Source organism: Ranitomeya variabilis, chromosome 5, assembly GCF_051348905.1.
Source record: "Ranitomeya variabilis isolate aRanVar5 chromosome 5, aRanVar5.hap1, whole genome shotgun sequence".
NCBI lineage: Eukaryota > Metazoa > Chordata > Amphibia > Anura > Dendrobatidae > Ranitomeya > Ranitomeya variabilis.
This window is the reverse complement of record NC_135236.1, coordinates 496,660,756-496,676,659: the sequence shown is the minus strand read 5'-3', so window position 1 is coordinate 496,676,659 and position 15,904 is coordinate 496,660,756. Positions and strand designations below refer to the sequence as shown.

Sequence of the window (15,904 nt, the reverse complement as noted above, 5' to 3'; positions counted from 1 at the left end):
ACCGCAAAAAAAAAAAAAAAAAAAACAATGATTTTTCATTCCTTCTCTCTAGCGAACGCTGCTGGAGAGAAGAAATGAATGGCGGCTTCAGCACTCAAAGCAGGGGACAGCGCTTACTGTAGCGCTGTCTGCTGCACGGTCCGTGTGGTACCCAGTCGGCACACGGCTGCCGCACGTGTGCCACACTGATGTGCCACGTGAGCACACGGACACGGATAACTCCGGTACCGATTTTTCCGGTACCGGAATTATCTGGACGTGTGAGACTGGCCTAAGAATCAGCGGTGATCTCCTGCTGTCCTGTCTGTATACTCTTTTGTTCTCCCCCACCCCACCCCTGGTCAGAAGCTGTGGTATGATCAGACCATGTTCCTGCACGGTCAGACACAGCCAATACACAGTACACAGCAGGGGCACATTTATAAGATTTTCTCAGCACAATACCAATTGTGGAATTTTTATTCCAAAATCCATTGAGTAAAACGTACTTCGTTTAGGGGGAAACCCTTTTTTAAGGCCCCATACACATTGGACTACCATGGGCCAACCCCTGCAGATATTGACGGCCTTAGATGGTCATTTAGAGTGTGTGTGTGTGTGTAAGCCTCATGACTTTATTCCTCAGCAGATGTCAGGGGAGATGAGGCTCCGACATGTCTCATTCTGCACAAAAGGTTCAGAAGTCTGAAATCGGACAAGTTGCAGATTGAGGAGTCTGACAGCGTTTTTCTAATTGAGAACACAGGAGCGCTCTGCAAGTGTTCAATTGTATTGAAGAGTTGGGAGACCTAGCATCCGACCAAACCATTGTAGGATACCCCCTTAGTCACCCAAGTTATCTTTGCCTAAATCTTTGATATACAGCTTTTAAAGAACCACTGCCTGCACAGATGTTATCCCCCTAATATTTACTAAAAATAAGTGTGATACATTAAAATACTTGACAATTGTGGTCTTCGCAGGTTTCCAGCACTGCTTCGGCACTCTTCTGGATCACATGACTTCAAATCGTATAAGCCATATCAGAGATTTGTGTGGACTGTAAGTCACTTTAGTAATGTAAATCAATGGAGCCTCACGCTGAGACTCGCCCCCGCCCCCTCCCCCGAGAAGGAGCGCTTACATGATCCAGAAGAGGACTGGAGAGGCGCTGGAAACTGGAGAAGACTGCAATTGATAAGTATTTCAATGCACCGATATTACATATTACATTACTGACACATTTAGAAGTGGGTTGGGGATTTTGTCGTGTTTTTTTTTGGCCACCATTTATCTAAACATTTTTCTTTATAAAGTACATGTGTTATTCTGTGCTTAGGATGAGAATGTTAACTGTATTTTTATGGATTTTTTTCGTAACTATTTTTTTTTCTTTCTATTTTTAAGGCGTTATTAATGAAGATTGATTCTTTTCATTACATCCAGCTAGGAACAGTGTATCGGTGAGTCTGGTGGGAAGGGTGGATAATCCAGAAGCTGCGGATACACTGAATGCAGAATCAATAGAGTATGTGCAAACGTTTAATATCTTGCAGCAGATTTTTCTGCAACAAAAATCTGTGTTGGCAGAAAATAAGCTTTTTATTCAAACAAAATGTGTGTGTTTATTTTTTCCTTCTTCAATGTTTCGTGTTTAAAAATTGTCAGGCGTGGCTCCTACATAAACATAACCGTTTTTATCAGACGTGGAACCCACGGACAACCACCTAACCTCCCCTGGTAAGGCTTATTGCACACTGAGGGACTAGAAGGCCAGAGTCCAAATCAGCATTCCAACACATCCCACGGATATCTGGTGTATAAAATACTAGTTCTGTGTAGACCTTCCAGTTTCTCTACACCAAGCTCTCCCAATTAGAGATCACACTACCTTTTTTTACAGGAGGGCAAAAATACTTTTTATAAATATATTCCATGAATGGCGATGATTCAAAATCAATATTATATTGTACACTATTTGAATGGAGTCCACTGTATCCTAATTAAGGCAATGATCACTGTCCCATGTAATGATGATCATGGCTGTATACAATCTAGCACAACAGAAGCAGGCATAGCATTCTCATAAACTAGGGGCTCTGATTGGTGGGGGTCAGCTGTCAGAATCCCCATGACCTTTATTATTGTGTGTTTGTGTATATTTATATTTTCCAGCACTCGTCTGCTGACATGTGCCCCTAACAGCCATGGGTGGAATCGCAATCCACTTGCGGCTGTTAACCTTTTAAATGCCGATGTCAATCTCTTGACAGCGGCATTTTAACATTCTCACTCTGGAAGCGCATCACAAACCCCGCCCATCGGTGCTTGTGTCACATGACCGCAGGTCACCGAAGGGTTGGCATGGCAACCCGGGGTCTGCAGGAGAGTTCAAGTTCAAAGCGCCGCCCCATTCAAAATCAAACAAACTAAAAAAATTAAAAAAATACACACATTTGGTATTGCTGCGTTCAGAAATGTCTGATCTACATAAAAATATAAGCGTAATGAAAAATAAAACCCCAGAATTAGATACAAAACACTGTATCTACACCAAAATGGTATCAATAGTTTCTGCTCGGTGCGCAAAAAATAAGCCCTCACCCTGCCCCAGATCCTGATAAATGGAGATGCTACTGGTCTCGAAAAATGGCACTTTTTTTTTTTTCCCCACACCATTTAAATAAAGCAGAACTTATACATGTTTGGTATATGTGCACTCATAATGACCTGGAGAATCCTAATGGCTGGTCACTTTTTAGCCTTTAGTGAACATGGTAAGTAAAAAAAAAAAAAACATTTGTGTAATTAGACACTACTCATTCCCCCCCCCCAAAAATAATCCCTCACATGGCCATATTGATCAAAGAATAAAAAAGTTATGGCTCTGGGAAGACAGGGAGCAAAAACACAAACGCAAAAATTAGAAAACTCCAAGGTTGTGAAGGTGTAAAGAAACAAATCCGTGAGTAACAACAACAGATAATGGGGAGTGCATACAGCTTAACAATCAGGCCGGCGTCACACTGGCGAGTTTTACGGACGTAAGAGCGCAGAAACTACGTCCGTAAAACTCGCATTACATACGGCACAATTATTCTCAATGGGGCTGCTCCTATTAGCCGTATATTACGGTTCAGTATTATACGGCTTTCTACGGCCGTACAGAATCGCAGCATGCTGCGTTTGTCAGCGTATTGCGCTAATAATACGCCAATGAAAGTCTATGGGGGCGAGAAAAATACGGATTCCACACGGACCTGCAGTGTGACTTGCGAGAAATACGCAGCGGTGTTAGTGAAAAGTCGGTAATTCAATTGCCGGCTTTTTCCTTCTCCTTCACAAACCCGACAGGATATGAGACATGGTTTACATACAGTAAACCATCTCATATCCCCTTTTTTTTTGCATATTCCACACTACTAATGTTAGTAGTGTGTATGTGCAAAATTTCAGCGCTGTAGCTGCTGAAATAAAGGGTTAAATGGCGGAAAAAATTGGCGTGGGCTCCCGCGCAATTTTCTCCGCCAGAGTGGTAAAGCCAGTGACTGAGGGCAGATATTAATAGCCAGGAGAGGGTCCATGGTTATTGGCCCCCCCCCGTGGCTACAAACATCTGCCCCCAGCCACCCCAGAAAAGGCACATCTGGAAGATGCGCCTATTCTGGCACTTGGCCACTCTCTTCCCACTCCCTGTAGCGGTGGGATATGGGGTAATGAAGGGTTAATGCCACCTTGCTATTGTAAGGTGACATTAAGCCAGATTAATAATGGAGAGGCGTCAATTATGACACCTATCCATTATTAATCCAATTGTAGGAAAGGGATAAAAAAAAACACACACACATGATTAAAAAGGATTTTAATGAAATAAACACAGCGGTTGTTGTAATAATTTATTGTTCTCGCAATCCATTTGCAAACCCTCGCTTGGCAAAATAATAAACGCACAATATACATACCTTCTGATGTCAGATCACGTCACACGATGTAATCCATCTGAAGGGGTTAACTAATATTACAGGCAGGAGCCCTGCTAAATGCAGCTGTGCTCCATGCCTGTAAGCCCCGGCGAATGAATGAAATGTAGGTCAATGACCTACATTTCCTTCAGTCGCGGTGATGCGCCCCCTGGGGGATGTCCTCATATGACCTGGAGCGTGGGAAAAAGTTCCCAGGCTGCAGTTCATGAGAACATCCACCAGAGGGCGCCTCACCGCGACTCAATGTAAGTACAGATCACTGCTTTCCTTTCAGCACCCGGGGATTACAGGCACGAGCGAGTGGTTTATCGCAGCTGTGCCTGTAATATTAGTTAACCCCTTCAGATGGATTACTTCGTGGGACGAGACGGTTCACCAGAAGGTATGTATCTTGTGCGTTTATTATTTACGGCCGTAAAATACGGACCGTATTGTCTTACGCCGAGTGTGACGCCGGCCTCAGAGTGATAGGAGTACAAAAGTTGTACAAACAGGAATCTAATAGTAATAAAAAGCGACATCCAGCAGCCTAGGGAAGTCCATCAAATACTAGTAAAAGAGATGGTGTGGAAGTTGATATTAATAATGTCCAAAATTATGAGTAATTGAACTACATAGAAGAGGAGGAACACTGTGGCCAGAGTGTGAAAAGGAAGGGGGAGGGCAGATTTTGATTCAGGATTAATCAGTTATTTGGAATAACAAATCTATATGTGTTTCCCAGCTGGGAAATTCTTATATGGTAGATCAGGCAGGCATATCTTGTCAAGTCATTCAGAGTGGGTTGTAGGAGTGGGTTGCTTCCAGTGTACTGCATTTAGATGCTTTGCAGTCCCTACAATTTAGAGGTAAGAGGTTGTTTTTTTGTTTTTTTTTGCTTTAAAGTTTGTGGATCGGCAGGATAAACGTACCAACTGGATATACAGGTCCTTCTCAAAAAATTAGCATATAGTGTTAAATTTCATTATTTACCATAATGTAATGATTACAATTAAACTTTCATATATTATAGATTCATTATCCACCAACTGAAATTTGTCAGGTCTTTTATTGTTTTAATACTGATGATTTTGGCATACAACTCCTGAAAACCCAAAAAACCTGTCTCAATAAATTAGCATATTTCACCCGTCCAATCAAATAAAAGTGTTTTTTAATAACAAACAAAAAAACCATCAAATAATAATGTTCTGTTATGCACTCAATACTTGGTCGGGAATCCTTTGGCAGAAATGACTGCTTCAATGCGGCGTGGCATGGAGGCAATCAGCCTGTGACACTGCTGAGATGTTATGGAGGCCCAGGATGCTTCAATAGCGGCCTTAAGCTCATCCAGAGTGTTGGGTCTGGCGTCTCTCAACTTTCTCTTCACAATATCCCACAGATTCTCTATGGGGTTCAGGTCAGGAGAGTTGGCAGGCCAATTGAGCACAGTAATACCATGGTCAGTAAACCATTTACCAGTGGTTTTGGCACTGTGAGCAGGTGCCAGGTCGTGCTGAAAAATGAAATCTTCATCTCCATAAAGCATTTCAGCCGATGGAAGCATGAAGTGCTCTAAAATCTCCTGATAGCTAGCTGCATTGACCCTGCCCTTGATGAAACACAGTGGACCAACACCAGCAGCTGACATGGCACCCCACACCATCACTGACTGTGGGTACTTGACACTGGACTTCAGGCATTTTGGCATTTCCTTCTCCCCAGTCTTCCTCCAGACTCTGGCACCTTGATTTCCGAATGACATGCAAAATTTGCTTTCATCAGAAAAAAGTACTTGGGACCACTTAGCAACAGTCCAGTGCTGCTTGTTTATGGTTCAAAAGTGGCTTTACCTGGGGAATGCGGCACCTGTAGACCATTTCCTGCACACGCCTGTGCACAGTGGCTCTGGATGTTTCCACACCAGACTCAGTCCACTGCTTCCTCAGGTTCCCCAAGGTCTGGAATCGGTCCTTCTCCACAATCTTCCTCAGGGTCCGGTCACCTCTTCTCGTTGTACAGCGTTTTCTGCCACATTGTTTCCTTCCAACAGACTTACCATTGAGGTGCCTTGATACAGCACTCTGGGAACAGCCTATTTGTTGAGAAATTTCTTTCTGGGTCTTACCCTCTTGCTTGAGGGTGTCAATGATGGCCTTCTTGACATCTGTCAGGTCGCTAGTCTTACCCATGATGGGGGTTTTGAGTAATGAACCAGGCAGGGAGTTTTTAAAAGCCTCAGGTATCTTTTGCATGTGTTTAGAGTTAATTAGTTGATTCAGAAGATTAGGGTAATAGGTCGTTTAGAGAACCTTTTCTTGATATGCTAATTTATTGAGACAGGTTTTTTGGGTTTTCAGGAGTTGTAGGCCAAAATCATCAGTATTAAAACAATAAAAGACCTGACAAATTTCAGTTGGTGGATAATGAATCTATAATATATGAAAGTTTAATTGTAATCATTACATTATGGTAAATAATGAAATTTAACACTATATGCTAATTTTTTGAGAAGGACCTGTAGGTCTCTTATTAATTCAAGGTCTCTTAAAGTCTGGTTAATATCTGCCCAGAATATTTAAGCAATTTTTTTTAAAAATGCACTAAATTTCCTATGTGAGTTCCGCATCTCCAACTATTTGGAGTCTGAGAGACCTAAGTGGTGTAAGAATTCAGGGGTTTTATTTTGTAGGTGTTTTCTTGTAAGAGTGTTCATCTGGAAATGTGAGTTGTCTTGATTTCAGTATCCTACAACTTGATGTCCAGTTCCTTTTCCCAGGAAGTCCGATATAGCAGCAGTTTGTAAGGTGGTATAGGGGTGGTTAAATGATTGTATATTTTACAAAAATAATTGGTCTGAAAAGTAATTGAACAAACTTTACCATAAAACAAATGTTAATTTTTAACCCTTTATAGAGAATCACTTTGCAGGCAATGACTACCTAACATCTGGAAGCCATAGACGTTGCCAAACTCTAGGTTTCCTCCTTTGGGATTCTGTGCCAGGGCTTTACTGCAACTGACTTCATTTGTTTTTTGTTTGTCTGCCTTAAGTTTTGTCTTAGGCATGTGACATGCATGCTTGATGTGATTGACTTGGCCATATGGAATATTCCAATTCTTTGCTTTAAATTCCTCGGTTTCTTTCTCAGTATTGTAAGGAGGAGCCTAGGGAGCGCTTGCAGGGGGCCCGGAACCGAGCGCAGGGAGTCTGAGAGCAAAAGCACGCAGTGTGCACAGGACCTGACACTAAACAGTCACGTGATCGCAGGGGGCGGAGCTACAGCGAGTGAGGATGGGGAAGCCGCTGAGAATGCGGAATATGGGACACAAAACGTAAATGTAGTCAAATGGAGAGCCAAGGGTCAAAGCCAAACGAGAGCGAGGTACCTAGGGATGAGACAGCTAGTGAACCGAGACGAGCCAAGGGGTCAGAGAACCAGGAAGGACAGGGCAATACAGAGCAGAACAAAGAGGCAGAAGTCAGGGGACGAACCTGGTCATACACAGAAAAGCTCACATGCACAGAGGCACAACGATTACAGACGAGTAACCTGGGTCAGCAATCCCTAGCCGAGTAAATGGAAGTATCACCGACACTGGACCCAGGAACTACAAGCATTAAATAGCTGCCCCAGAACCAAAGAGGTGAAGTATCTTAACCCTGACCTGACCAGGACGGAGCCAGAGCCACCCCATCCTGAGTCGGACAATGACCTAAAAACATACTTGTTATATCTGTACTGTGAAGTGCCTTCCAATCATCCTTTCTGCATTTGGTTGAATCTGAGCAGAAAGTATAGCCCAGTACACTTCAGAATTCAACCGGCTGTTTCTGTCTTCATTCACATCAATAAACACTAGTGACCCAGTGCAATTGGGCGCCATGCATGCCCATGCCATCACTGAAACTTTCCACCATGTTTTTACAGAGGATGTGGTGTGCTTTGGTTCATGAGCTGTTCCAAGACTTTTCAATACTTTCTTCTTACCATCAGTACTAAAGGTTAATTTTGGTTTCATCTGTCTAAAGAATACTTTGCCACAACTGGGCTGGCTTCTTTCAGATGGGGTTTTTTGTTTTTGGCAAAGTCTAGTATGGCCTTTCCCTTTTTTTTTTTTTTTTTTTTTTTTTTTTTCCTTTGCAAAGTGTACCAAAACTGTTGATTTTGCCACCTCAAAAATGTCTGCTATCGCTCTGATGGATTTCTTCTTTTAATTCCAGCCTAATGATGGTCTGTTTCTCTTCCATTGAAAGCTCCTTTTGACTGCAGGTTCTGAGTTCACAGCAACAGCTTTTGAAATGCAAATGTCACACCTGAATTCATCTCCAGACATTTTTCCTGCTTAATTGATGCCCATTAAAAAGCTTTTGAGAAACATTTTCCAATTACTTTAGGTTCCTTTTATAAAAGAGGCAGCAACATATTAGAGTGGTAATTTCTAAACCCTTACTGCAATTGGGATATAAATACCCTCAAATTAAAGCTGAGTCTGCACTTTAAAGCAAACCTGTCCCCAGGTTTGGCCCATACGAGTTACGCCACCGCCTTTCAGGGCTTATCTACAGCATTCTATAATGTTAGGGCATGTTGGGTTAGGCTATGGGTTGAACTGAATGGACTTAAAGTCTTCCTTCAACCTTAATAACTATGTTACTATGTAGGTGTTTTGTTTTTTGGCTTTTTGTTTTTTGTGGGGGGGGGGGGGACGACTTTGTTATGAAACTGCTACATACACCAACTCCCATTGCAACTAACGGCAATTAGTTTGATTTCTGCTAAAGTCAGTATTTAATGTACAGCTTTCAACTTCCTGTAATTGGCTTGAGATTTGACTTAAAAAGACAAACAAACAAAAAAAACTTCTATTTGGTGTGTAACACAATTTTCACTGTTTTTCAGAGGTTTTGATGTAGTACCAGATTCTGAGGTCATTGAAATGTATCAAGGTTCCCATGTACCACTGGAACAGATGAGTGACTTTTATGGAAAGGTAAACTTTAATAATAAACTCCATCCCGTAGACGTACATCTGTATTAGTGATGGCGCTTTCACGTTGCGTTCTTTGTCCCAGTCTCCTGCAGGCGTACACTTCCGAAACTGGTGCTCATCAGAGCGTACGTTGGTTCTGCCATCACCATTAGTCTTAGTATGCCCGCCGGCTCATATGTCCAGACCCAGTTTTGTGGGGGATTTCCGCCGTATGCCCCGATAGGGTGCTTTCACATTGTGTTCTGCATCCCCAAATAAGAGCCCCTGTAACATGCAGACCTCTAGTGTTCTAAATTGCTGCTTCCATTCTGCAGAAACTGTAGCTTAACCCCTTTCTGACCTCGGACGGGATAGTACGTCTGAGGTCAGATCCCCCGGTTGGATGCAGGGCTCCGGCGGTGAGCCCGCATCAAAGCCGGGACATGTCAGCTGTTTTGAACAGCTGACATGTGCCCACAATAGTGGCAGGTGAAATCGCGATTCACCCGCCGCTATTATCTAGTTAAATGCCGCTGTCAAATGCTGACAGCGGCATTTAACCGGCGCTTCCGGGCGGCCGGAAATGAGCGCATCGACGACCCCCGTCACATGATCGGTTACTGATCCCCGGTAGCTGTGAGCGCCACCCTGTGGTTGGCGCTCATAGCACACCTGCATTTCTGCTGCATAGCAGTGATCTGACCATCGCTGCTATGTAGCAGAGCCGATTGCGTTGTGCCAGCTTCTAGCCTCCCATGGAGGCTATTGAAGCATGGCAAAAGTAAAAAAAAAAAAAAATGTGAAAAAAAATTTAAAAAACATAAGTTTAAATCACCCCCCTTTCGCCCCATTCAAAATAAATCAATTAAAAAAAAAAATCAAACCTACCCATATTTGGTATCGCCGCCTTCAGAATCGCCTGATCTATCAATAAAAAAAAAAAAGCATTAACCTGATCGCTAAACAGCGTAGCGAGAAAAAAATTAGAAACGCCAGAATTACGTTTTTTTTGGTCGCCGCGACATTGCATTAAAATGCAATAACGGGCGATCAAAAGAACGTATCTGCACCGAAATGGTGTCATTAAAAATGCCAGCTCCGCACGCAAAAAATAAGCCCTCAACTGACCCCAGATCATGAAAAATGGAGACGCTACGGGTATCGGAAAATGGCGCCATTTTTTTTTTTTTTTTTTTAGCAAAGTTTGGATTCTTTTTCACCACTTAGATAAAAAATAACCTAGTCATGTTAGGTGTCTGTGAACTCGTAATGACCTGGAGAATCATGATGGCAGGTCAGTTTTAGCATTTAGTGAACCTAGCAAAAAAGCCAAACAAAAAACAAGTGTGGGACTGCACTTTTTTTTGCAATTTTACCGCACTTGGAATTTTTTTTCCCGTTTTCTAGTGCACGACATGCTAAAACCAATGATGACGTTCAAAAGTACAACTTGTTTTGCAAAAAAATAAGCCCTCACATGGCCATATTGACCGAAAAATAAAAAAGTTATGGCTCTGGGAAGGAGGGGAGCGAAAAATGAACACGGAAAAACGGAAAATCCCAAGGTCATGAAGGGGTTAATGAAATGTACTAATTGGAGTGCTTGGTGCATCTTTGGTAAGACCAAAGAGATTCTGTGCTGCCCACTGGTTTTGCCCCCCCATCTCACCCACTGGTGATTTCATACACTATAAAGTGAATATTAATAGTGGTGTTTGTAACCCTCACCGTACCGGCAATTCAGTGTAATTCTGGACCTGCTCCTCACTGCTCTCCTTCCCTTCTGGGACATTACATCACAGATAAGGGGCTGTGGCCTGCTCCTGACTTCTAACAGCAGCCCGGCCCCTTGATGTCTCCTTCACTGCAGTCTGAGGATGAAGTGGTGTGTCCTGCTCCCTGTTAGGTTATGTTCACATTTGCGTTGTTGGGCGCAACGTCGGCGACGCAACCAACAACGCATGTACACAATGCAGCGTTTTGCGACGCATGTGTTGTCATAAGATAGTAAAGATCAGGAATTTCGGCGCAGGGAAAATGCTGCAAGTAGCGTCCCCTGCGCCCTGTCTTGTGCGTCTATATGACGCATGCGTCGTAAAACGCAGTACAACGCATACCGGTGCATGTCTATGCGCCCCCGATGTTAAAGATAGGGGCGCATGACGTATGCGTCGACGACGCTGCGCCCAACAACGCAAATGTGAACGTAGCCTTAGAGGGCTGGTTGCTACTAAAAGCCTGGAGCAGGCCACCCCCTATCTCAGTCAGGCTGCAGACACATAGGCATTATCAGGGGGATTATAGGTGAATAACCTCCGAAACTCCTTGTAGAGTCAAGATTCACATTATTTCATTCAGAACCTGTATGAACATATCCGCTTTTCACAAACTTTCACCAGCAATAGCATAGTGAAAACATGATCTCAACATGGTAAATTCCATGGACGTGACATCAAAAAATCGTCATTGATTAATTAAACATCAGAGCAACCAATAGCAAGTCACAAAATTCCACTCAGTATTAATTACACAGATAAAGCAATATACATAAAGTATACACACAATCTGTCATGTATAAGGAAAAGTTAAAAATTAAAGACCACGTCATCCAAATATTATCAAGTCATATATAGATCTGATGAATAATGAGCATAGTAAATCACCTTGCATAATGTGTAGGCTTTCCAAATAAAATATTTTCAATATCTAGAGAAAAGTTCGGTTGACCCTGGACAAAGCTGTTGTGGTACGTGCATCGGATGGATGGCGAGTGAACCTGTATACTCCTTGCTGCCCCTCTGGGTGTAGTCAGGAATCCTGTACTACCAGTGTATTTTTGATTTCGTCCACACGGACTTGGCTACTTTTTTTTATTCTTGGTCCCTAACATTAGCTGAATTGACACTCTTTTATTACCTACAGTGGGGAACATAAGTATTTGACACACTGACCATTTTGCAAGTTTTCCCACCTACAAATAATGGAGAGGTACACTGTAACTAACTGTAAGAGAATATTTAAAAAAAAATTCCAGAAAATTACATGGTATGTATAATTGTATTTTACAGCATGAAATAAGTATTTGACCACCTACCAACCAGCAAGAATTCTGGCTTTCACAGACCTGTTTTATCTTTAAGAAGCCTTCCTACTCTGCACTTATTACCTGTTTTAATTGCACCTGATTGAACTTGTTACCTGTATAAAAGACTCTTGTCCACACCTTCAGTCACACTCCAACCTCTCCACCATGGCCAAGACCAAAGAGCTGTCTAAGGACACCAGGGACAAAATTGTAGACCTACACAAGGCTGGGCTACAGGACAATAGGAGAGCAGTTTGGTGAGAAGGCAACAACTGTTGGCACAATTATTAGAAAATGGAAGAAACGAAACGCAACCTGAACGTCGGTCTTCCTTGGTCTGGGGCTCCATGCAAAATCTCGCCTTGTGTGGTTAGTATGATGCTGAGAAAGTTCAGGAATCTGCACAGAGGGGCACAGGAGAACCTGGTGAATGGCCTGAAAAGAATTGGGACCACAGTCTCAAACATTACCAGTAGTAGCACACCACTCCTTCATTCCTTCATGGATTAAAATCCTGCAGGGCACATTCTCGCTCTCTCTCGCGCTCTCTCGCGATCTCTCTCTCTCTCTCTCTCTCTCTCTCTCATTATTTTGACACTTGGCAAATATTAATAATTCTGGTAATCATAATTGACCTAAAACGGGAAAGGTTTATTCTGACTTCATGTCAGATGTTGAGAAAACAACATGCATATGTGTCTTTTTATATAGTGTATGTAAACTTCTGGTTTTCCTATCGCCACGACAGCACCCTTACGAGAGAGGGGATCCGCCCACCATCTGGACAGGAACCTACAGGATTTAAAGGGGCGGTCCCCCTCACCACTCCAGTTTGGGTTCCTGTCCGGATGGCGGGAGCCTGCAGGATTCTCTTACCCGGGTCCACCATGCCTCTGCGCGGTTTCCTTGAGAACGGCAGAATCGGGGACTCTGGAAGCAGCGTCGGGGGTGTTCTTTTTTTCAGACCCCTCCTCGTCTGGTCGTGTGGTATGCGTTCCCAGGGGTCGGGCAGGCCGCCCTGGGTCGCGTGAACGCCGCAGCGCTGTCTGTAAGCGCGCGGCGCCGGCTCAGCGTCCTTCATACAAGAGGACCCGGAAGTGGATGGTAGGACTTCCGGGGTATGCTGGGGGAGGAGGCGCGGCTGCCTGTATTAAGCAGCGGTGTCTGCAGAAGAATATGCGGCATTATGACTTCGGTTGCGGATACAGAGCACCTTCAGGTGCAGGTACCTGACCAGCGTAAGAAGGACAGCAGCCGCTCCAGGAGCAGCAGCAGCGTGGTACGGGGGCAGGAGCAGGCAGGTGCCTCAACGTCACGTATGGATTCCCCTCCTCAGAGACCGGTACCATGCAGTTCAGCCTTGGTGAGTGTTTACAAAAAAAACCAAGTAGCTGATATAGCCTGTCTGTCCTTGTGCTTTGTTTTAGGCCAAGAAATCTGCTAAATCCAAGCACAAGCAATGTGCGTTATGTGCGGTTCCCCTGCCTGATAGTTATCAGAAAAGGCTCTGCCAAACTTGTATTTGTCAGACCTTGGAAGAGGAGGCTCCCCTTCGTGCATCAGACCTCAGGGCAGTTATAAGGGAGGAAATTAGTAGTTCCCTTAAAAGCAGTCTGCATGAAAGATCCAGGGAAGTATCACCAGGATCGAGCCCGTCTATGCAAGAGGGTGAATGTTCGCGTTCCTCATCACCATCCTCTTCAGATGAAGAGGGGAGACCTTGTTTTTCAGTGGATGGAATGGACGCACTAGTTAAAGCGGTTCGTACCACCATGGGGGTTGTAGAGAACAAGGAGCCAAGGTCAACCCAAGATATAATGTTTGCAGGGTTGTGCCAAAGGAGCCGTAAATCGTTTCCGGTAGTGGACACGGTGAAAGAACTTGTTAAGCGAGAATGGGATAAGCAGGATAAGGGTTTCCTGCCATCATCCGCGAAGAGAAGGTACCCCTTTGATGATAAAATCCTGGCGGAATGGGTTAAAATTCCTAAAGTGGATGCGGCTGTGGCTTCCACATCTAAATCAACCACCTTACCGCTAGAGGATGTAGGCCTTCTAAAAGACCCTGCGGACAGAAAAGCAGACATGTTCCTTAAAAAGGTTTGGGAAGCATCGTCGGGGGCTTTCAAACCGGCAATTGCCGGCACTTGCACGGCCTGATCAGTTATGGTCTGGGTAGCCCAGCTGGGAGAGCAGCTAAAAACTAAGGTGCCTCGTGACAAGTTACTGGATTCACTATCCCAGATTCGGGAAGGTGTGGCATATTTGGTGGACGCCTCGGTAGACTCCCTAAAACTTGCAGCCAGATCAGCAGGACTCTCAAACGCTGCCCGGCGAGCCTTATGGCTTAAAACCTGGAAGGGGGACGCGCAGGCTAGAGCTAAACTATGTACTATTCCGTGTAGGGGTGAGTACTTGTTTGGGCCAATGCTGGATGACATCCTAGCTAAGGCTGATGATAGGAAGAAAGGTTTTCCTAAAGTGTTCAAAAGTGTCAATCCTACCTTTAGGAATACCTTCAAGAGACGTTTCCCATACCGGAGACCTTACACAGCCCGAAATTGGGAGCCGGCGGAGCCGAAGAAGAGAAATTCAGACTTCAACACCTCATCATCTTCTTCAAGACGTAGGCGAAATTACCGATAAATCGGACCTTCCAGTAGGGGGCAGATTAAGGCATTTTTATACTCAATGGGTCAAAGTAACTTCCAGTAATTGGATCCTGGGTATAGTTAGGTCCGGATTAAAACTAGAGTTCCGGGTAAGACCTTCAGATTATTTTGTATTGACTGCCCCTGGTTCCTTAAACCAACAGAAGGCCCTGGAAAAAGAGATTCAAATGTTGAGACAAAAGGAAGTTATTGTAGAGGTTCCAAAAGATCAGGAGGGAGAGGGGTTCTATTCCCCCTTATTCTTAATCCCCAAACCTGATGGTTCCTTTCGAACCATCATAAATTTACGAAAACTGAACAAATTTTTACAATACCATGCCTTTAAAATGGAATCAATTAAATCAGCAACTAAACTTCTTTTTCCCAGGTGTTATATGACAGTCCTGGATTTAAAAGATGCATACTACCATCTGCCCATTCACAAAGATCACCAACGGTTCCTCAGAATGGCGGTGCGCCTAAACGATCAGGTCAGGCACTTTCAGTTTACGGCAATGCCATTTGGATTATCTATGGCACCAAGGGTGTTTACTAAGGTCATTGCGGAAGTAATGGCCTATGTCAGAGAGCAAGATACTTTAGTTATACCCTACTTGGATGACTTCCTGGTAGTGGGTAATTCATTTGTCCAGTGGAAAGATCACCTAAACTGTATAATATCTTCTCTACAGGACCTAGGTTGGTTGGTCAACCTAGAGAAATCAAAACTAAGGCCATCGACTATTCAGACCTTCTTGGGTATTCTGCTAAATTCAGAGAATCAACTGTGTTTTCTTCCAGAAGAAAAGAAGCAGAAGGTTATACACAAAGTCAGCACGGTGATAAAAAGACCAAATCTGACCTTGAGAGATGCAATGTCCCTGTTGGGATCATTAACAGCGTGTATACCGGCTGTTCTGTGGGCTCAATTCCACACTCGGGTACTACAAGCCCAGGTCCTGGATACAGAGAAGAGCCTTCAAGGTTGGTTAAGTGGAAATCTCAGGCTATCTACCACCACTCTAAACAGTCTAAAATGGTGGCTAAGTATAGAACATTTGTCAAACGGAGTTTGTTGGGAAATAGTACCAGACAACACGATCACGACCGATGCCAGTCCAATAGGATGGGGAGCTCACATAGGAGATGTTTGGACTCAAGGGCAATGGTCTCCCTTAGAAGCCCAAGAGTCATCCAATTGGAAGGAGCTCACGGCGGTAAGAAATACCCTGCTCAGATGGCTACCGTTGC

The 15,904-nt window shown here is 43.9% G+C and overlaps 1 protein-coding gene across 2 annotated transcripts in view; it reads left to right on the top strand.

The window, feature by feature from the left end:
• The window catches only part of NT5DC3 (5'-nucleotidase domain containing 3), a 70,062-nt gene that overhangs the window by 22,869 nt on the left and 31,289 nt on the right, over nt 1-15,904 (top strand). For both annotated transcript variants that reach the window (XM_077265646.1, XM_077265647.1), the window contains exons 4-5: nt 1,387-1,442; nt 8,849-8,939. In XM_077265646.1, coding sequence (XP_077121761.1) covers nt 1,387-1,442; nt 8,849-8,939 — 147 coding nt within the window. The remainder of the gene's footprint in view (nt 1-1,386; nt 1,443-8,848; nt 8,940-15,904) is intronic.